We start from the raw sequence: 23,691 nt of genomic DNA, 5'->3' as shown, positions 1-23,691 counted from the left end.
TTGTATTATATAGCCAAAGCTTTGCAACAGCAACACCTCCATGAAATATACAGTACATTCGATTAACTACACACTCCCCATCTGTGAATTCGTTCACTCCAAGTGGAGTCATTAGTTTCAGATTCTCTTGGTCTGTGCAGTGAGAGTGTGTGGGAGGATCTCTTTATCTAGCCAGATGCTCAGCAGACTAATGCTCTTATCATTGAGCACTGTGTATTACATTATCGGGTTGGTTTTCAGGTAGTGGCAGAGATGCATTTAATGTTAGTTCGTACCAGTGTGATCTGGATTTCTTCTGATTCACACCTAAGGTAGCAATCGAAGAACTGTGAACTGAAATATCAAAAATTGTCTGGTCTAAGCCACACAGAGCTCTGATATAACCTTGTTGATATAACCCTGACCTGGTACCGTTAGTGTCTCCCGTCAATATGCCCTTTAAATCACTTACAGGTTGGGTCCTCAAAAGGTTGGCAAACGTTTGTTGATATTGAGCTCAACAGACAATACAATGACTCCCCTCCTGGTTCCTTGACAAAGCACTAATTGGCAATATTGCTTGGCCCAAGCCAGTTTTCCATTTACAAAGTCAGAAGTTCAGAATGAACAGGATGTGAACACAAATACTGAATAGACAGCTTGAAAACGTTTTGGCATTGAAATTGATGAAATGTGTAATGCAACTCAATCAAAGAGTCTGTTCAACTGATGGTGTGATGACATGTCCTTTAAAAAAGGTTGTATGTAAATGTATTTTAATAAGGACTGTAACACACCTTTAACACAGGGTACAGTATCTTCCAGCTCTTGGGACTCAATTTGCATACATGGGTTCTTCTGGAAATGTGTGTGGGTCCATAAAACTGGTATCTCACAGGCAAAGCAAGTTCTAATCTAATCCTTTCGATGACTCATTCCAGACAGCTAAGGAATGAACACCAGGGTTATGCTGATCCACAGGATGATTTAAAACAACTTAATTGGTACTGGTGACAATCAATGGAGCAACATAAAGGTCAAATGTAACATGATTGCCCTTTGAATTTCCAAATGCATAACTTAATTTGGTGTGACATATTTTCATTCCTCAGTCACAGCATCTTTGTATAGTATCAGCAAAGCTCTGAATCTATTGTATATATGCAATACTATGTATAAAAAGGGCTTAAGAGCAGCTATCTAATATAGACATCTAGTACACTCATTCGGATGTTAAGCTACTCGGGGCAGGTCCTCCCTCTGGCTTCCCTATTTCTGTCAAGAGAATGTGTGAAGATCTGTTTTTCAAAGGTCCCCAAGGATTGAACACTTCAGAAATTTGGCATCTTTTAAGGAAAGAAATGTGCAAGTTTAATGCTGATAAAACAAATTCATTTTAAAGATTAAGAAAAGTACATATACTCTTTTGATCCCGTGAGGGAAATTTGGTATCTGCATTTTTCCCAATCCGTGAATTAGTTACTCGTGAATTACTCTTTAACTTAGACGGTAAAAGGTGAACCCGTTGTTGTCTAGGATATAATTATGTTCATGAGGACTTAAAACCAAACTATTGCGGTTTGATTATATCTGTCATAGTGGGAAGCCAAAACTGCAAGTCAACAAGTAAGTCAACACTGCCCTCTAGTGAAGCTTCATGACAACAAAATGTGTCGAAATGCTGAGTGTTGCTTTTTTTATTGAGTTATATGCTATATATATATATATGTTATATGTTATATGCATTGTTGGCATAATGCATGTGTTTGTGAAAATTCTGCTTCATCATAAACCAAGGGTTAGATGTATACTATTTGACCATTTGTGTATGCACCTTTGTGTGTGTGTGCACAGTGCACAAGATGTGTTTTCACACTTGCACGGTTGGTAACCGCCGTTATCATGCTCTTGACTTCCTGTTTGCTAAATGCTACTCTCTCAGGTTGGAGGTTACAGCTTGTCTTGCCTCATATTCTGTCACCATATTGCTTCCATGGGATGTCCCCTCTCTCAGTTTTCCCTCTTGATATTTGATGTCCGCTCTCAACATTGTCACATTAGGAGACATTTTAATGATGCACTTGTGACTGTTTCTGGGATAGAGGCCCTGACACTCAACGAGCCCTGATAAGTCCCTCTCTCTCTGTTTCTCTCTCTGTCTCTCTCTCTCTCTCTCTCTCTCTCTCTCTCTCTCTCTCTCTCTGGCTCCCCCATGGACTCTGGGCACCAGACTTTGGATGGAATCTGCAACTAATTGTGGGAACTTTCTGGATCTTGATAGTGCCAGCTACGGTGTCTGCTCCTGGCCAGCTCGCTGTGCCAGCAGGGTGTCTTCTGAGTATCAGCTGGCAAGGCACATGTGTTAATGGCTTGGACCTTCTTCTTGCCATCGAGCTGATTCCTTAGAATCTGCCTCTCTCTCTAGGGTATACTTGAAAAAGCCTACCGCTGTTTTCTTTGCCTCATCTTTGTGACTCCCATGTGATTGGTATCCGTATAGCTGTCTTGCAGGTCTGTTATGTTTCCCTGAGGTAATAGAGATCCTTCAGCCCTGGCTGTATTTCCTTTGTTCAGTGGTATCTACAGGCACTTTTTTCAGTTCCAATCACATAAAATACTTGCCATGCTTACTGTGATGAAGACAGAACAGTTGATAACAACAGTTGGTGATTATTTGTGTAATGCTGTATGTGAAATGCATTATACCTGTATTATCAACAGGTATAATGCATTTCAATATGCCAACTTAGATGAACATGACTTGAGTGACTTTATTTAAAAACTAGTGTACAAAACTTAAGTTTCCTGTTTTATTTCGATTTGATTTTGGTTCATGCAAAGCATGGAAAGTTTCATGTCTCTTATATAAGTTCATTATACTTTAAGTCTACATTATACTTTACTCTCCTATTTGTCCATATTATTTATGCTGGTCTCTAGACCTTATTAATGCACTGTTGCACTGTTGGACTAATGTTGGACTACTTTTTGTACCTTCACCATGACACTCACTCTCTTGAGCACCTTACCATGCACACATAACTAAAGGACTACTGTTGGACTACTTTTGCACCTTCACCATGACACTCACTCTCTTGAGCACCTCACCATTCACACAGAACTACAGGCCCTGTCACTACAAGCGTCTCATGCTTGATCACCCTCAAGCACACTGGATTTTTTACATTTAATTTATATAGTATATTTAGTATTTAGTTTTTCTTATCTCCTACTGTCTCTATTGTACAGTGGAGTTTGGTTATATGTTTATACTTATACTTATATTTACCATTTCTGCTGTAAGTGCATGTTGTGTGTGATGTCTGTATGCTACTGAGACCCCCTGAATCTCCCCCTGGGGATCAATAAAGTATATATCTATCTTTAAAAGGTAGGCTAGGCCTACTCTAATCGAATGCCAATAAATAATGTTAAATATTCAAACAAGTAATACAATAAATAAATAAAATAAACAGGACAGCCTCAGGTTTTAGTTGTAACTAGCTGAAATGTTTTTAAGAAAACGGTAGGCCTACGTTATACTTAAAGCTGTGCATTGAAGTGATACGATTGTCTCAGAAGCAGAAAAAAAAGTCAATGAAGGACATGGACACATCTCTAAATGGAGGAGCGTAGGCTACTGAATTTATGGGCGGGGTTAACTTCAACACAGACTTGACAAGAGGTAGAGGTTTACCGTGTACACTTAGATTAGTGGCATGATGCATGTTTATGCCACAAATAATGGTCTTTTGTTTGTAGGCCTATTAGACTAACTTCACATTACCTAGCAGGCCAATTGAACACACGCTGCTGCACAATGCTCGGCCTACTATCATAAATAAAACCAAGAGATCGCGTAAGGTGAGTAGGCTATATTTAAAGTACGAGACGGGGTAGACTACAACGGACTGATAATACATCAACTATTTATGGTTTAAGGTTGTTGCAGTCCTGTTTCAGTTGTTTTGTTTCGTTAACCTTACGTTCGGTGTAGTATTACTTCCTTCCTCCGCGTAGCGCGCACATGGGCTTGCCATTTAGAGCTGATGCAATATTTCCACAAATAAAGGACGACAACTGCTTTTATTCACATTTAGTTCGAGTGTTTAAAGACAACATATATGTTGAACACATGAAATAGTGGAGAAGGAAAGTAGATGCTCGACAGACTATACCTATCTCTATTGGTTGATGATGTGGAAATATTTGATTCCTTTGTGCCAGTGCATCGGCGTGGATTTCCTTTTATAGTCTAAAAAACGTGGTGCTGCTACTAGGTAGGTATGCATGTGTCCGAAGTCATAGTAAATGCTCGGACACATACTTGCCCCATCTTTATATAAAAAAAACAATTACATTGTCGCGAAATTCCTCCACCAATTGCGTGTGGTTTTAATGTAACATTTGGATAATCCAGAAGTACGCGCACATTTGAGGAAGTCGGACCCCACAGAGACCATTGCCATTCTACTCGCAGTAACATAAAAGCTGTGAGACGAGACGAGCCACATCCGGTTAAGAATAATTAGCGGGAAACTTCCATTGAAGAATGAATGGATGAATTACTTGGTGTAGAGATAAACGATAGGTTACGCCAATTGCCTTTTAAAGTTAAATAATACCGTTCGATATGCCATTTAGGCTAGTACTGGACGGGCACAGGTGATAGGTAGGTGAGATTTGCCTATCTTAATCTTCTGTGCGTGTGTTGTTAAATAGTAATAGGGTACCTTGCAGTCGAGATAACGAACATTTACAACAACTAGGTCTACTATACAATTTCCAATTTGTTTGACCTGTATAAAATGTATACTTTTCTGTTAATTGGCATATCAATAGGCTAATGGTTTGTCATCCTTTGCCCGCCAGTTAGGCTGTATGCATAATAGTGAGTGGAAATAAAAAGGCGATATTGTTATTGTCTATCCTTTGGGACGAGCCGAGGCTTTCGCTCGTTAGTATTTATTGGGTGTATTTTCATGGGTGTGTTTAGCGTAAGACAGTAATTGTAATAACAAATGAATAAACTATTGGAATTTAGCCATGTATGCTGACTGAGTGCACAGTATCTAAAGTGTGCTTTAATCTTCTTACTAGCCTAATGACAGATGTCATTTCAGCTTAAACGTGGTGGCACCATTGGGTGGCACAGTCCGGACGCGGCGTAAAGTGCGGTAACTGGAACCTTGGTACAGGATGTAACCTGTCACAGCACCATGTTAGCAATGACGCATTTTTTATTTTCAAAAACTCTAGTAACATCTAGTAAATCGCCTGTCTGAACTGCCACGAATTTCATGGGCTTGTCTTGACATGATCAATGTTGTGGGTGTGTAAGGTGCAGTCACATACTATTGGTTAGGTGAGAGTTAGGCTACACCTAGGTTACACTCAGTTAAACCTGTTTTAGAGCACGTTCATTTGGAGTCTTACTACTAGTGGGCATACCTAATTTTCAATTTTTTACAATGAACTCACCTGCGAGCCAGTCTGCCAGGGTATCACAATTACAATTTTACACCCACTGGAGTTTAACACTGTTAAACACTTTAATGAGTTTGCGGGAGTGGCTACAGTTGTATTTTACTGATAACATTACAAGTCTGATCTGTTTTGGGAAAGAAAGCCTTACTGCTATTGTACATAAAAATGAAATTGATATTTCCCTCTTAAGGGTAATGCAGAGCTTCAGTTAACACAGAGATGGGTCCCTGTTTGGTTAGAATAGGCCTGTTGTTATGTTCACATGCATGTATTGATAATGGTGGTTCTAAGTTAACTGAAGGTCAAAGAGACCTATTTTGGTTTGAAGCTTGGTCAAAGAAAGCACTCAACCTAGAAGTGGCCCTACACACACACACACACACACACACGCATGACTGTTTTGGAGTGGGCTCCATTGCGTCATAGCAGGTGGTTTTGTTGTGTTGTATACCCTTCACATTCCAAACCAGGGCCAGATCAAGTAATATTAGCATCAGCAGCACACAACATGTCCTGATTCTCTGGTCACCTGGACATCCTTGGGGGCGTGTGTGTGGGAGTGTGTGTGTTTGTGTTGTGTGTGTGTGTGTGTGTGTGTGTGTGTGTGTGTGTGTGTGTGTGTGTGTGTGTGTGTGTGTGTGTGATAGCTCTCTGTGACCTATCACACTGTCCTTGATAAAATCCCTGCTTGCAGAACGGGGTCATGGTGCCCCACGATGGTCCTATGACTCACAGATGTCGAACTCTGAAGCCATAGCTGACATGAGGGACCGTCAACAAACCTCCACCAGCCTTGTTAGCCAGAGATCACCAGAGCTGAAAAGCCCATTTCTCTGTAGGCAAACAGCCAAGGCACAATTATTTTGGAGAATCCCAGAAGTGTTGCCATGGGCTTGGTCACTACATGAGTTGTGGGGAGGCAGAGTAGAATTTTTCTGATTACTAAGTCAAATCCCCCCCCCCCCCCCCCCCACACACACACACACACACACACACACAAACCTCTTGACCATCTAGTAAAAAAAGTCTTAGCTGCCAGCCACGGGCTGGACTACACTGGCTCACCCCATGGATTTTCGACCCTCGTGAGTCGTAAGGAAGATCCATGTGACCGACTGCCGTTCCCAAATTACTCTCGTTGCCCGCTGTGTAGCGCCTTTGATGAGGACACATACCCCCACACCTCCAGCCCTGATTGGTGCAGAATGGGGCAGGGGCCCATTCCTTTCCTTGTCCACCCACCTCCTCTGGAATTAACTCTGGAAGAGTGGCACGAGTTTGCGTGTATGGGGCCATGGTGTGGCACTGTTCTTGGACTGAGTGTTGACTTCCTGATTTACCGACCTGGCTTATACCTATTTTATGTTTTTGTCCTCCAGGCGTGAGAGAACGTCATGTGTTGCCCTTGCAGCAGCCTGATTTCCAAACAGAACCGCACATTTGCAGCCTGTTACGTTTTCCTCCTCTGCTTCTTTCTTTCTCTCCTGTCATGTGTGGGCTACAGTGTGGAGGTGAGCATAGTCACAGTGGCAGTGTAAGATGTGCCAGGTGACTTCCAGTGCACCTTTCTGTCTACCACTCTGTCTCTCTCTGTTGCCACTGTTCCCAAGCTCTCACAGTGTGTCACAGTGATCTTTGAGAGCCTGTGGCTGAACTGTCAAATGGCTCCTGTCATGAGGCAAAAATGCAGCTGTGGTCTGGACTTTTCAAATGTTATGTTATGTAACAGACAGGTGCTAGACATTTCTCCCTGTAAGGACACATGGTGGTACCTGGCAAACTAGCAGCATATCTTTCATTCATGTCTGCTGTGAAGAATTCAGTGAGCTCTGGCTACCACACTGTAGCAAGTCCATGAGGAAAATATTAGTGTCTGTTATGACTAGACAGCATTATGTAACTATTTTCTCTTTTGCTATTTTAAAGCTATGATATAACTTGCTTGGCATTTAGAAATTGATTGGGTATCAGTATCTTGTTTATTTTTTGATTGAATGCAAACTCAGTCTGTCTACAGTACCCGTTTAAAGATGTTGAAAAGATTCATATGAATAGAGATTATTTCATAGGTCAGAAGAGGACTGCATTCTTTGTTTACATCAGTATCTGGTGGCTATTTGTTGATAAATTGAGGATCTGCAAAATGTTTGTACTGTTTAAGATCAAATACTTCACAATAGAAAACGGCTTTCGTTCAGACTTTAGCCACAATGTGGACTGATTTCATAGTCATTTAATTTGTGAATTTTTGTCAAATTGGGAATTTTTTCAACACTGCTACTCCCTCAAGAATAGGAATTGTAAATGAGATGACACATTATGTGGTATCGTAAGTTGGCAAATCAAATCAGATAGGCTACTTTGTCCGAAACATAATGCTGAGCGATAGGCACTCTCATCTATCTGTGCACTGATAATGTTATAGATGTCCAAAGTGTTCTGGGTGTATCTGGTGCTAAATTACAGTTAAAAAACTAATATTATCACATTTCCAAGAAATGTTTCTGCAAATCTTTCTGCCACATAAGGGCATCAACAGTACATAGAATATATCCTCAAATAGGCCTTCTTCATGGCCTTTATTTATTTGTAAAACTCCAGGTAATGCAGTCTTGTGTGACTGGGCCAGTGTGTAGACTTGTCAGGCGTTATAGGGATCGGAGGAGGCATTGTGGGGGGGTCGGAGTGGGTGTGTGACGGGGTGTGTGAGAGGTCTGGTCGTTACAGCTGCTGGGAAACGCTTAGCCACGTGACTTGTCACTGTTTCTATTTGTGAGCCAGAGGCTCTGAATGGTTTGTACTTGGGGTCACTGATGTACAGGCATTCAGACGTGTGCTCTTTAGGAGCAACACTTCATATGAAAAAGAAGCCACTCGTCTTGGATATTACTTCAGACCTTTGGGATTGTTGCTCGCTCACACATCTAAGAAGTTGTTGTTTGTGTTGTTGACACCTCAGAGGGAAAGACTAGTCTTAGAGATCTCTGAGTGCATTCACTACGAGGATATCCAGGAATCATTCTTTGCCTTGAAAAGAGAGAAGATCGTTTATATATCTTGAAGGTTAGTTCACCTAGTCCTGGTATCACTGGTCTCATCATAGTTTACATTCGAATTGCATTTCTACTAACCATTTTAATCTTCTAAAAAGTTGTTAAGTAAGATTTGGTTTTGATTTGTTTCTAAACTTTGTATATCCTTAGGGTTTTACTTTTCTCCTGTACTGTAGTATGATGTTATTAGTGGCCATGTTTCATCATACTGAGTATGCGGCGTACTTAAGCCGGGGGTCCCTGCTTTTACCGTGGATGGAGGCTCCAGAAATTGGAGTAGTAGTAGTAGTATCACTCTTGAACCTGAGCCAAATTTATTAAGTTCACAGGGTACACCCTAGTCCCATCCCGAGCATTATTATTACACCCTAGTCCCATCCTTTTCATTATTTATTCCCCCTGCAAACTGACCCTTCCATCTACACATGTTGAGAGGAACCTTATGTGTTCATTTAGTTCTGTAAATGGCAGATGCTAAAAAGGGGCCTGTCATACTGTACTGTTGGGAGAAGGGACTGATACTCTAAATGCAGCCTCCCTCCTCCCTGTGAGTGTGTGTGTGTGTGTGTGCGTGCGCGTGAGTTGTGTGGGTGGGTGGGTGTGTGACAGTGTGACACCTACTGTATCATGTGTAGGCTGCCTTCTCTTGTAAGGGTGGCTGGCGTGAGAGCTGCTTCCGTTGCAGTTAATCATGTCCCCCTTGTCCCCTCTCCCCATGCCAGGTTCGGTGAGCAGCTGAGACGCAACTAGTCAACTCGAGCTGTATGTGGTCTGCTGCGGCTGTTGCTGCTCTGGTGACCAAGACTTAGAAGAATCCGAGAAGCTTCAGACAGCTCTTTCCAGGTTTGGCTACCATCTGACTTCCAACGACTGCCATATCTACAGTTGCAGCCTTACCCTTGCCATTGCCAAGTTTGGGATAGGAGTGATACTTTAAATCAGCACACCCACTGCACACACACACTCAAACACACAACAGTATATACAGTTGAAGGGGCTCCCACTTTGGTCGCTGAACCTAGTTCCAGAAGCTTCCAGAGTTTTACCCAAGATCTCCCAGCTGATTGCAGAGGCCCCGACTCCCGGATCTGGACTATTTTGTTATTGGGGCTGCAGTCATGTTTCTGAAGGACATTGGGCGGCAGCTGCTGCGGGTAAAGGTGGTGGACTGCAGCGCCACCGAGTCGCGGCTGGCGCGATGCCTCAACACCTTCGACCTGGTGGCACTCGGTGTGGGCAGCACGCTGGGCGCCGGCGTCTACGTGCTCGCTGGGGCGGTGGCGCGCGAGGACGCTGGTCCAGCCATCATACTCTCCTTCCTGATTGCCGCGCTGGCGTCAGTCATGGCCGGCCTGTGCTACGCCGAGTTTGGCGCGCGCGTGCCCAAGACGGGCTCGGCATACCTGTATAGCTATGTGACGGTGGGCGAGCTCTGGGCCTTCATCACCGGCTGGAACCTCATCCTCTCCTACATTATTGGTAAGAGACTGCGAGTGTGTTTATTAGCTGTCAGGATGCACATGTTCATACGGCTGCATTTCTGCATTCCTATAAATATTGGAATACCTGAAAGATGATCTGCTACTCTGTTATAAATCCCAAGTTCTGTGAAGTATGTTATTGCGCTGATGAATGACTTTTTCATTTTCATCAATTAAACCGTTTCTTTGGTAGTTATAAATGTCAGTCTTTTTGTGACATGTTCCAAATACACAACTACACTTTTGTGTGCTCAGCTTAACATGTTTAGATAATACGACTCATAGTGTGTTCTTGTGCAGGGACATCTAGTGTTGCCCGAGCCTGGAGTGCTACGTTTGATAGCCTGATCGGCAAGCACATTGAGAGCTTCTGCATACAGTACATGACTATGAATGTTCCAGGAGTACTTGCTAAGTATCCAGACATGTTCGCTGTCCTAATCATCCTCATTTTAACTGGTAAGGCTCCTTTCTTTATTCCATCCACTGTATACTATACTGAAATGATTTCATCGTATTACTACTTTAAATGTCTGTGTAGTCCATTTTAGACCATTGGTTTAAGTGTCATCAATGTATAAAGCCCTTCAGACCGGTTTGTGTTCCTTGGATAGCGTGAATATTACACTGTAGCTAACAAGATATAACATGGGAGGACCTAGAAGTATGTTGGCTGCACTTTTTCCCCCACCAATTTGTGGTAGATGATTCCCGGGACACTGAAGAACATCACAATTTCGTGTGATGTAAAGATTACAAATTTATGAAATTTGACGTCCTGAATCACTGTTATAATCTTTGCATGATTGCATGCACACCAAATTTCATGAAGTTCAGTCCATGAGGTGCTTGCACAATGCTCCAACAAACGCCAACAAACTTGAAACAAGGTTGGGTCAGTCATCAGTGTCTGTTGATCTTTGTTGTTCAATTTTGTCATGTCCAGAGACTCATTCTTGTCTGGGCAGTGTGAAACAGGAAGCTCAATGCCCATGCAAATAATTACACTGCCAGTGCACGTACAGACACATAATCACACACTGACTAATGCACTCTCTCACACACATGGGCAGACAAATACATACACACACACAAACACACGGTAAAAATATAGATGTACAGCACAGTAATGAATAATATGACCATTGTATAATGGCAGAAGTGTACTTAAGATTAATATGTGGGAGTTGCCAGAGTACACTTTGTCTGTTGTTGCAGACTTGTCTTAGGCAAACTCCACACAAGACTGTACAGACACACACATACACGTGCGTGCACACACACACACACACGCATGTATACACACACACACGTACATGATGCACGCACACACATAAACATGCATGCGCAGTTGCGCACACATACACACACACAGGCACACGGGTATACACTCACACTGGCACTCTATGGCAAAAATCTAGACATACTGCAAAGCAATGTGTAATATCATAGTGCCAGAAGCATACTTGTGCAATTCAAATACAGATGTACATTTGGATGTCATCAAAGAATATTTTGTTTGATGTTATAGACTTGTCTTAAGGAGCACACAAGTTCTCAAGTGACCTAATTTTAGACATACCAGAGCTCGTCTATGGAGAGCCTGTTCACTTAATATTAAGCCCCATTGTACCACTGAGTTCCACTGGGGGCGATTGCGGGCAACTGCAAAGTGAATGGGAGTCTTTGGAGCACGAAGGGCTAAATGTGTCTCTTTCACCTGACCTGATTGTCGTTGAAAAATCAAAGATTTTATTGTAGTTTCTGCACGTTCAATATGGATTATAGAATCGAAAGTTGAATGAACGAGTACTTATGTCCTTTTGATTTCTTACAGGTTGGGTCATTGTTGCCCATAACATGCTAGTGTTCTGTTAATAATTGACGTCATTAACAAGTTTGAAAGGCTTTTTAGAACAAATTGATTTAAAGTGACTTTAAAATATATAATACTCAGTAGTGTGTATTTTCTTTGCCTCCCCTTTCGAATGCAACATTCATTTCTAGACAAAAAATGATATCCTGATATATTATAACACCTTCTTTCAACAGTGTTTCATTAAATTAGGCCCACAACACCTCTAGAAGACTCAACAGTAGTATCTGGCATCCCAGACCCAAACCCATTCACACTTATGATGGTTCTCTACCAACAAATTCTTAAAGCTGCCTGGCTACTCTAGCTGTTGGCTGCAGCAACTTGAGTTAGGTAGCTCCGATTTGTTTTGTTTTAGCCAGCAGCCAGACCAACTGATACCTTGTCTCAGCTGAATTACTGAAGCTAAGCAGTTGTGGGCCTGGTTAGTACTTGGATGGGAGACCTCCTTGGAAAACCAGGTTGCTGCTGGAAGTGGTTTGGTGGGTGGTCAGTGGGTGGCACTCTTCCCTCTGGCCAAAAAGATTGATCCCAATGCCCCAGTGTAGTGACAGGGACACTGTACTGAAGGAGATGCCCGACAATGTGACGTCACAGAAGCGCCGTAACCATTTATACTCGCGCTGGTGGTCACGACACTAGTTATAATTGTAACGTATTGTTGTTGTTGTTGTTGTTTTATTTCGTACTGGCAGTTCTCTGTGACCTCGACAAACAGAGATAGCAGGAATTGACCTTTAAGGCATTCCTCTTCGTTAATGTGGCCGTTTATGATCCGATCGACACAACTAAACAAGACGCAAGCCCTTGATGTGGGCACCAACAAATACCAGCACATTTTTATGTCATCCCTGTTCATTGCTCTGGCAGTTCATGATCCTATCAGCAATATAACTAAACAAACCAAACTGCAGCCATGGTGATATCCTTTACCAACACCACTCCCACTCGTATTATATTGCTTAATTAAGTAATAACTAACCAAAATGAATGTCTGTAGTTATGCTATATTGTTTGAAGGGAAGCAAATGTATTCTGAGCAAAAAACAGTACCTCATTAAAAATAAATATTTTTGATCAAAAACACGGAACAATTATTGGTACAGTTGTGTTAAATGCATTGTAACGCCTCCCTTGCCAATAAAACAACTATTACTTTGTGTGCAACTTTGTGCATTCTCCTCTTTAGCTCTCTGCACTGGTTTTCTATGGAGTTCAGATCAGGGGACTGTGATAGCCATGGCAGAAGCTTTATTTTGTGTACAGTATAAAAAGAGAAAGGTGAAGAAAGGTTAATTTTTGACACGGTGAATCTGAGAAATTGTACAGTTTTGTTATGACTATGTGTTTGTTTAAACAGCATTGAATTTAGAGCTTCCTGTCTGTTCCTCAGGCTTGCTTGCTTTTGGGGTCAAGGAGTCAGCCATGGTCAATAAGGTGTTCACCTGCATCAACGTACTGGTGCTGCTCTTTGTGGTCGTGTCGGGCCTGGTTAAAGGAACATTGAAGAACTGGTCCCTTGATCCTGATGTGGTGCTCAATCAGACAAAGTGAGCATGACTGTTTTTGTGTTTGTTTTTTCACTCTGATTTGATCTGATGTGACCTGGGTGTGCTCACTCTACTATTAAATAGAATTAGTGCAGTGCCCGCTCAAACATGCATAGCCAAATTACATGCCTGCAGGTAGGCCTGCTTTTTTCGGGATGGGGGGGGGGAAACATCATTCCAGGTCAGCATTCAATAATGAATACTGAATATTATAATACGTAAGGGATAATGGACGACACACGGTTCGACTATACAAAGTTAATACACGTTTTAGATAGTTAAACGGCCCGGTGTGAAGCGGAGGGTTCCATCTAGAAAAGTATATGATGATTCATCATTCCACAAAGGCCTTTGCCCTGTGAAACGTAGGCCACTTCAGCTTGAACATTCAAAGGATGTAATCCCTTGCTGTGCCACCACTTTTTTCACCACAAAGTAGATGTGCACTGTCACCCACCATTTTCATACATAGACTGTACTAAACATACATTTACTGTGTGTGTGTGTGCGTGTGTGTGTGTGTCCGTGTGATCACCTCTTCCTATTGTCCAGTGTGACAGTGACGCGAAATGAGGTAGGTGCTGGAGGCTTCATGCCCTTTGGGATTAGTGGAGTTCTCTCTGGCGCTGCCACCTGCTTCTACGCGTTTGTGGGCTTCGACTGCATCGCCACCACAGGTGAGCTCACGACTCCTTCACACATGGGTCAGGTCCACCTGGCTCAGGCGTTGAGACATACAGTGGATAACAACTGTTACTTACCTTACCAGTTGTGGTGCTAGAGCAGGGAGATTTAATTTTATGTTATTTCTATGGTTGGCCGTGCGTCAGACTTTTTCACCCTTGTGGTCCAGTGACCTAGTTCTTGCAGGTTTCCGTAAACACCGCTGCAAGGTGACATTGGCATGAAACAATATGTTGGCTGAAAAGTGGAGTGTTGGTGTGAGTGTGAGTGTCAGTGTGTGTGTGTGTAAGTGAAAGGGGTTTAATATGTACGTCTGTATGAATGTCTGTGATTCTTTGTGTGTGTGTGTGTGTGTGTGTGTGTGTGCGTGCATGCGTGTGTGTGTGTGTGCGTGTGTTTTCAGGAGAGGAGGTGAAAAACCCACAGCGTGCCATCCCTATCGGTATCGTGGCCTCCCTGCTTATCTGCTTCTTTGCCTACTTCGGCGTGTCCGCCGCCCTCACCATGATGATGCCCTACTACCTGCTGGACACCAACAGCCCTCTGCCCGCGGCCTTTACGCATGTCGAGTGGGGTGGTGCCACCTACGCAGTAGCCGTAGGTTCCCTGTGCGCCCTCTCCACCAGGTAGGGAACTTTCCCAGGCCAGGAGCTACCAGTAGTTCTGGTATTTGGTCACTCTTCCTCTTACTTTAAAGGTTTCATAGGTTTTGAACTGTGCTGGTGGCTTTAGTTAATGGCGTCTGCATGTGTTAGTATGATTAAGCACATGCTCTGTAGAATTGAAAATGTATTTTCCACCTTTTGCATATTGCTAAATGAAAATGAAAATGCTAATGAGCTGTTAGATACAAATGAGTTATTAATTAGTTCATTTATGTTTATTTAATTTAGACTATTTATGATTTGAATGTGTGCCTTGTGTTTGAGTTCTACTGCATGAAGCCCTGAGACTTACTGCAAGTAACTATGCTCTCTAACACTATAGGAAATGTAACCCAACTTGCCCTTCTCTCTCTTTCTTTCTTTCTTTCTTTCTCTCTCTCTCTCTCTCTCTCTCTCTCTCTCTCTCTCTCTCTCTCTCTCTCTCTCTCTCTCTGTGTCTCTCTCTGTCTCACCTCCTCTCCCTCTCTCCCCACCAGTCTTCTAGGCTCCATGTTCCCAATGCCCCGTGTGATTTGGGCCATGGCAGAGGATGGGTTGCTCTTTAAGTTTTTGGCTAAAATCAACCCCAAATCCCAAACCCCTGTAGTCGCTACGCTAACATCTGGAGTCGTGGCAGGTGACAAGGCCGCTTTCTCTCTTTAACATTTTAACCTCCTTTAAATCCCACAGGTATCCCCCCCCCTCCCCCAGCGTGCTTTACGTTCAAATCCAGAGCAGAATGAGTGGCTGTCGTCCAAATAACCACGTGGCCCCCACTGTATGCCCCTGTGTTCAGAGAGCTGCAGGCTTCAAGCATAGTGGCTCAGCAAGAACAAGAATGTGCACGGTCATATCCATTCTTGCCCAAGCCTAAGTCCCCTTTTTGAGGCCTATGCTCAATGCTTGCAGCTTTTGTATGTCCATAACAGACGTGGCAGCAGGTCATGACACCGGATGCTAAGTCTTCCTCATCCTCCTCTTCCTCCACCCTTTCCCTTGTGCCTAGTCTCCTGGGCTCCATGTTCCCATTGCCGCGCATTATCTGGTCGATGGCAAGTGATGGCCTGCTCTTCTCGTTTCTGGCGAGTGTCAGCGAGAGAAAGTCGCCCGTCGCCGCCACTGTGGCGGCAGGGGTCATGTCCGGTAAGCATGGAAGGAGAGGAGAGAGAGAGAGAGAGGAGAGGAGCTAATGAAGTGGAGGAGATCAGACAGAGTCAGATGTTAGTGGAGAGATAATTTCATTAAGAGAAAGAATGAGAGTGAGAGAGTAAGGGAAGTTGTTGCACCATCACAAATACGTCTGTGTCACTGTCAGGTCAATTACTGTCAGCCCAGACCACAGATGGGAGAGATAGGTGCTGACCTTGGACCAGGCCGGCTTCCAAGGCCAGGTCCCTGTCTGACTCCACAGATAGATCTGATCCTGAGTCAGTGGCCACCCAGACGCCTCCACCATCAGACTAGACAGGCCTGCTCACCAGAGTCCTCGAGGCGATCTGAAGGAAGAGTGTGAGAAAGATGGGATGAAGAGAGAGGCAGTGGCTGTTCTATGTAAGAGATCAGAGTCAGTTAAGCTTGAAGGCTATCAGCCCTCTTAAACTGCCTTAGAAACTGGTCCAAGATGATAACCAGACAGGCAGCATTTTAGGCGTTCTGTGGTGTTATTGTGGTTTATCAATTATGCATACCTGATATAGGAAGGTTTCTCTCTGACTATAAACTCAAGGTAAAACATATTGTTAGGCTACTTTTCTCTTGCCCTCGGTGGGTTAAATGAAAGACTTGCTGAGGTGAGGTTAACAAGTGTTTAGGCCTACTCGCAAATTCAGGTTCCCGCAGCTGGCCGTTTTGAATTGCTTTGCGAAACAAAACGACTCTGCACTGAGTGCGATTGTGAATTTAGCTTGGCTTAATAGTTTAATATTGTCTTGGAAAGTTATTGCTTGTTCACAAGTTATTTCATTTAGCATTATATTTTCCATGTGTCGATGATGGTTAGACATGACGTTCTCAGGGAGCGCAGACCTTTCCAAGGCCAAATGTAGTTATTTGCAACAAATCTGAAAGTGGACCTAGTAAAATATTTTGACTTGCTCAGTGATAAGTGTTTAATTTGTTTGTTTTCTGTGTAGCATATAGATCATAATTCTTGATAATTAGCGCGCAAACAAGCGAGACCTAGGCTTCTAGAGTAGACTGACATAACGCACCTATTGCTGAGACCCACCCCTTTAGTTGGAATGTGATCATTGCAGCCTCAGTATACACGAGAGGAACAGAAAGACACCAACATAACATGAGGGATAGATGTATTTCTTCACAAAAAAATATCAAATAATAATGGATTGAAAAGAGGTACTAATAAACCAGACATGCTAGAATAGAGACCAGAAAATGGATATCCACAGTCCCTTTCTATCAACACCAGTGATTTTTATAGATAAGGATTAGGCTTTAAAACAGATGGTCAATATTTATGTTGTTTGGTCTGTTTTTGGCTGCATACATGAAGGCCAAGGTGGGCCAATGTATTTCCCCTGGTTTGAGGTAATACTGACATTTCTTCAAGGATGGCAGGTCTGAAAATATCTTCTCCATCATTAAGTTATTCAATTAGGCTAAACATGGCCTTAACTCAAAACAGCTGGTAGGCCTACTGTTAGGACTATGTCATTTTAATATGTAAAAGTGTCAAATGCAGCCATATTTAAATTACTGCACGTTTATTATAATATAATATGATAATATTCAATATTAATTATTGCAGGTCTACCTATGTGCATGTAATGGAAATGTTGGTTATTCCCGATATCCCTTCATTTACGTGTTAAAATGTAAAATCTTTTTCAAATCTTCTGCGGGGGGTCTTTCGGAAATATGTCACCTTTTTCAGCCCTTCTGAGTTTGCAGGTATGTCTGTTATGTAAGGGATAATGTGTTGACCCTCGGTCCTTATCAGAAAATAAGTCCCGACTGGGCAAACAGGACCCCGACGGTGATCGTTGGAGAATGCATTATTCCTTACATGACAGTCATATACTTTGCAGCGGTCATTGTATAGTTTTAACAGACCGCCGAATGTTGGAAAGGCCCATACATGGACATGAATACATAAATGGAACTTAATAAAAGACTTCATTTCAGCGTTCACTAGTAGGGTTATCTGATAGAATAGTAGAAAAGACTGACCAGCATTTACAGCGAATGAGAGTGACGACAAAGCACAAACTGGAATTTCATACGGAATCTGTGATATGCAATCACTGTTTGTGTGCCGACATCTCATGCCCTGCTAAGATACGGAAGTTTGGCCTTCCATTTGCAAACAGTTTTCTTGGAAGAATTCCTGTTTACTTTGTGTCTTTTATTTATTGTATTATGATGTAAGAGAACAACCAACAGAAAGATAAATACAACATTTGAACTTGTACAATGTGTACTTTAAAATTTGTCAAATGTTCATTAATTTACATTTCAGAGCTGTACATATGGGTTTACTCAAGCTTACTGAAAGTTTTTAACTTTTACTGAAGTTAAAATTATTGTTCGTAATTATTTTTGTGCCTCAAGTGCAGCAGCCTTATGTGTTAGAGCATACTTGTTACATGCTTATTTTGAAGGCTGTCTCTCTCTCTGACTGCAGCGGTCATGGCTTTCCTGTTTGAACTGAAGGACCTGGTGGACCTCATGTCCATTGGCACTCTGTTGGCATACACACTGGTGGCAGCCTGTGTCCTGGTGCTTAGGTACGTTAGCCAAAACTAATAGTCAAAAAAAAAAAAAAAAAAAGAAAGAAAGTCTCCAGACCTAGGTTTTTCTTCAATTAAAATGTCTTCATTGAATGTCCTGAATGAATAGATTAAAAATGCCCACGCTTAATGCTTAACTTCCTAGCCACCTCTTTTTTCTTTCTTTCTTTCTTATTTACTTACACTCTCTCGTAGCAGATTGCCACACACGTGTACTGTGATGTAAAAACACGTGTGGTAAGTAAGCAACATTTTTGAAAGGAGCCATCCATGCAGTGTCAGCCCAAATGTTCACTATTTGTTTAGTGTCACTGCTGCATTTAATAAACAACAACACATTTTTTCTCAAGGCATTCAAACCATTTTCCCCATCGTTGATCCTGCCTGCAAGTCCTAGTAGGAAAGTTTGTTGGATCAAGATGTGTGAATTGCATTATATTACATTATTTCTCAGGGCTGATTGCTTTGCCCAGCCACATAATGGTGGAAACTCTTGGAATTGAATACCACTTGGATGGCCTGGTCCCTAATCCACTTGGATGGCCTGGTCCCTAATCACTAGACCCCCCCCCCCCCCTCCCATCTGGCCATGTGACTGACCGGATCTCTCCTCTCTGTGTCCCCCTGCAGGTATCAGCCGGACCAGCCCAATGCGGTCTTGCCCTACCAGGCCGCCTCCCAGGAGGAGGCAGAGGCCGAGGCCGAGGAGAACAACTCCGGGTTCCTGCCCCTACAGCTACAGGAGAACTTCTCGGTGCAGAACATTCTCTTCCCGAAGAACACGGAACCGTCTCGCCTCTCCGGCTCTGTGGTTAACATCTGCACCAGTCTACTAGGTGAGAAACTGTTTATGAACACATTCCCTCTCTCTCTCTCTCTCTCTCTCTCTCTCTCTCTCTCTCGCTCGCTCGCTCGCTCTCTCTAACACACACAACCTCTCTTCCTGTCTCACACACACACACACACACACACACACACATACACACACAAAAGACACACTCACACACACACACACCTTCCACCTCTGCACAGACCATCAGGCCCCCCATCCCCTGACCGCTGCCCTCTCCCCTGTGTAGGGCTGCTGGTGTGTGTGTTCTGTTTGATTGCGGCCCAGAAAACACTGCTGGCTCCGTGGTCCCTGCTGCTCCTCGTCATCCTATTAGTGGCCTGTCTGTTCATCACCGTGGTGGTCGGAAGGCAGCCGCAGAGCAAAACCAAGCTCTCCTTTAAGGTTTGTATGTGTTTGATTTAAAAACTATATCCCAAAACCCCACCAGACACATATTGATGAAATTAAAAAAATATATATTCATACCATATATTTAATTTAAAAATCGTTAAAGACCAACTTTAATTTTCATATCAGTCATTAAAGTGAATATCATCACATTTTATAATGCACTGTACGGTCACCGTGCTGTAATTTTGACAGTGAGGTCGAATTTCAGCCACCACAGTAAGAGTGTCAGTGCTTCCAATAGACACTACACCACAGAGGGAGATGTTTATTTGTCCTGAAGTCCTAGCATGACGTAATACATGGGTGGCAGCGCATTAGATAGCCACCTTAGACTGAAACCACAGCACAAAACAGTCGAACAAACTGTCTCAGAGCTGATAGAGAGCACCTGCTGGTTGGGACTAAACACCACATAACTCTTGGGTCAGGTCAAGTGAACGCATTTGCTCAGCCACAGCCTGTGTTAGCTAGCAAGGCTAAAGGCGTTATCGGGAAAAGCCTGGATTTGATAAGAGGGATCTTGTTTGACCCTCGCTGCTTTGGGTAGACTCCCTCACACACTCTAGATAGCACTAAAGGCTGACTGTGTGTGTGTGTGTGTGTGTGTGTGTGTGTCTGTCATTATCTCCTTGAGCAGGTGCCTCTGCTGCCTGTTCTGCCTGTGGTCAGCATGTTCATCAACGTTTACCTCATGATGCAGCTAGACCGGGGCACTTGGGTGAGGTTCCTCATCTGGATGGTTCTAGGTGAGTTGTGGGATTTGGGGCAAGTGAGCTGAAATGGAAACTGAAAGAAAACCGCATGGTTTACAAATAAATACATGTGGCCCTAAGGGGACATGAGCAAAAAAAAAATCAAAAGTTTAGTTTCATGTGCTCACCTGAAACTTTCATGTGCTCACGTGAAACTTTCATGTGCACACGTGAAACTTTCATGTGCGCACATGAAAGTTTCACGTGAGCACATGAAAGTTTCGTGTGCGCACGCAAAACCTTTTCACATGAAACTTTCATGTGCGCACATGAAACTTTCACGAGAACACATGAAAGTTTCACGTGAGCACATGAAAGTTTCACGTGAGCACATGAAACTAAAGTTTAGATTTTGTTTTGCTCATGTCCCCTTAGGGGCTCCGTACACCAACCTGTCTTACGTCGTCTGTTTTATTGTCTTGCATTTTTAGTATCGGTTTACGTTTTTAACTTAAATTGTAATACTTTTGTTATTTTGTTGCTCTTTGTAATCATGTCAGGAGTCATTCTATCATTTTAAAACCTCTCTCCCTCTCCTCCCCCAGGATTCTGTATCTACTTTGGCTATGGCATTTGGAACAGCACAGAGGCTGCTCTGGCAAAGTCCAACATGACCAACGACATCACAAGCTTTAAGGACCTGATGAACGGGCATGCCATGACTCTCGAGAAGGAGGCCTTTCTCTGTAATGGCACTGACACTCCAGGGGATGAAGATAGTGATCCTTAAATGTGTCAGGTTGCAGAGTTGTATCATCCTGTCGGACTGGTATGTTATGTTAGGTAAACCTGATTCACAGGATCCACAGATGAACCGCCAGGTTAATCCACACCATCATACCAAGCCAACCTTGTTAGCTTTTGCTTTCCAATCTCTGGTAAACACACTCAATGTCAGAATTCAAACTAACCAGATCAATTACGGAAACTCAAAAGGGACATTTGCCAAGTAACCTTTCATCACAATCTCTCCTGCTGGGAATGGACATTCTTATTGTCATCGAAGCTGAAAAGATCCCAGGTTTCAGAGCCTAGGGCTCTCCAGCACAGTACAGATTCACACGCTGGGACTTAGCAGACCATCTAAGTATAACTCACCTGTGTGACAACACAGGGCTGACCAGCATTGTAGAACCAACAGGTGCACAGTTGAAATGCACCCATTTCAGGGACAACTGCTGCTCTAGAATAGGTATAATGACTAGCATAGTTAAAGCATAGTCCTGTAGATTGAAATTGAAATACATGCCATTTTAACTGTAACATTTGTATTACATATAATTTATACAGATATTGTCACAATTAAAGATGCCCCTCCCTTCCCAGATGCATACAGCTTCTCCACCCTTTGAGGTTAGTCAGAATGTTAGGCTTTTGTGCTAAGCCAACGTGACTAGGTACAGATCATTCAAACACAGTGTTGCCCCCTAATGGTCATAATGATGTATAAAACAGAAAAGTGAACATTTGGAGCATCCAGTGTATTTTATAGCGTTTCAGAATTGTTGCCTGCAATGGACCTGGTGCCTTACTGTCCTGTCCACTTTTAGTCAACACAGACCATCACGGAGCAAATTAGTTTTTCACTGTGGTTGTAAAAATGGCTGTTGTTACTTCACTGTGATGAAATTGTTACGAATTTTACTTTCAAGTATGTATTGAGTATTTCAACAACCGGGTGAGAAAATGTATACAAAACATTTTAAACTGGTTGGTTCAGGCCAAGGATGTTTTATCCAAGATACATACTTGATTTCTACTTGCAGGAAAAAAATCATTTGTATGATGTTATACACTTGTTGGTACAAACTGAAGTTGGAGTACTATTTGACAACTGTTACTTTGTTCTTGGAAGTATACATCTTGAAAAATAGCCATGATCATTGGTTTGGAATGATTTTACCTAGAACCATGGTCCCATTTTGAAATGCATAAATTAATCTTTTTGTCAAATGTTGTAGCAGTATTTCCATGTGTGTCCATCCCTTGAGAACAACTGTGTCATACCTAGGGTTGCAAAATTCCGGGAATTTTCAAAGTTGGAAACTTTCCATGGGAATTAACGGGAATATATGGGAATTAACAGGAATAAACGGGAATTAATAGGAATAAACTGGGAATTTTTAATATGGCAAGTTAGTCTATAACAGGGAACTTCAATGTAGTGGACAAATCCCCATCTTGCAGTCTAATATTAGTTAAAACAACCTGATTTAATGCAATTTCAGTCAGATTTCTACCCTGCACATATGTCAATCACATGCATACAGCAATCGGCATAGGCTGCTAGACATAAAGAAAACCTATGGTGCGTTCATATGCATGGGGAAAAATGTTCCAACCAATCGGATTTTGTTGTTGAGTGGTGTGGTGAATCTTGGGCAGTTCAGTGTTGCTAGTTTAGCACGCTAGTTGAGGCAGCCTACTGGTTAGCGCTTCGGACTTGTAACCGGAGGGTTGCCGGTTCTAACCCCTACCAGTAGGTGCGGCTGAAGTGCCCTTGAGCAAGGCACCTAACTCCTCACTGCTCCCCAAGCGCTGCTGTTGTTGCAGGCAGCTCACTGCCGGTATTAGTGTGTGCTTCACCTCACTGCGTGTTCACTGTGTGCTGAGTGTGTTTCACTAATTCACGGATTGGGATAAATGCAGAGACCAAATTTCCCTCACGGGATCAAAAGAGTATATATACTTATACTTATACTTAGTAAACCATAGGCAGAGAATGGGATTCCCGCTAGCATGCTAGCTAGCTTTGTATGCTAAGCTAAGCGAAAAAACGAACATATAATCATATTGCTTATTACAAAACAAAATGTTAATGTTTGTATATGAAACAGTTTGTATGAATTACCCAAAATTCCCAGTTAATTCCCGTAAATTTCCTTTAATTCCCATAATTTCCTTTAATTCCATGAAAGTTTCCCATTTGGAATATTTCCAAAATTCCCCAGCTTAACTTCCCATGGTAAATTTCCAGAAATTTACCGGAAATTTTCCGCCCCTTTGCAACCCTAATCATAGCCAGGTGTAGCAGATATGTTTTTGCTATGATTGTGAGATTGTATTAAGAGATTGTACTCTGTATTTTTTTTTTCTGAACTGTGCCTCCACAAATCTTCCCAACTATTCGATTCCATGAATTGAAGAATTCTAGTGCAAAAGCCATATCCTGCATACATTACAAGAATGTACT

The 23,691-nt window shown here is 42.6% G+C and overlaps 1 protein-coding gene across 5 annotated transcripts; it reads left to right on the top strand.

The window, feature by feature from the left end:
- The first annotated feature begins 3,655 nt into the window (after positions 1-3,655).
- Positions 3,656-22,601, top strand: LOC121683196 (high affinity cationic amino acid transporter 1-like). 5 transcript variants are annotated; one of them, XM_042062722.1, is made up of 12 exons: positions 3,656-3,843; positions 9,242-9,998; positions 10,301-10,459; positions 13,270-13,426; positions 13,979-14,103; positions 14,514-14,736; positions 15,252-15,391; positions 18,398-18,500; positions 19,134-19,339; positions 19,583-19,737; positions 20,384-20,492; positions 21,044-22,601. In XM_042062722.1, the coding sequence occupies exons 2-12, from the start codon at positions 9,638-9,640 to the stop codon at positions 21,226-21,228; spliced, it is 1,923 nt and encodes a 640-aa protein (XP_041918656.1). In that variant the 5' UTR covers positions 3,656-3,843; positions 9,242-9,637; the 3' UTR covers positions 21,229-22,601. The 5 variants fall into 5 exon arrangements, with proteins under 5 accessions (XP_041918656.1, XP_041918658.1, XP_041918657.1 ...); XM_042062724.1 differs by lacking the exon at positions 3,656-3,843 and adding an exon at positions 4,514-4,651; XM_042062723.1 differs by lacking the exon at positions 3,656-3,843 and adding an exon at positions 4,514-4,655.
- The last annotated feature ends 1,090 nt before the right edge of the window (positions 22,602-23,691 follow it).

The sequence above is a fragment of the Alosa sapidissima genome, chromosome 15 (genome assembly GCF_018492685.1).
Source record: "Alosa sapidissima isolate fAloSap1 chromosome 15, fAloSap1.pri, whole genome shotgun sequence".
Taxonomy (NCBI): Eukaryota; Metazoa; Chordata; class Actinopteri; order Clupeiformes; family Clupeidae; genus Alosa; species Alosa sapidissima.
The sequence above is the reverse complement of the archived record's forward strand: the minus strand, read 5'-3'. Positions and strand labels throughout refer to the sequence as shown.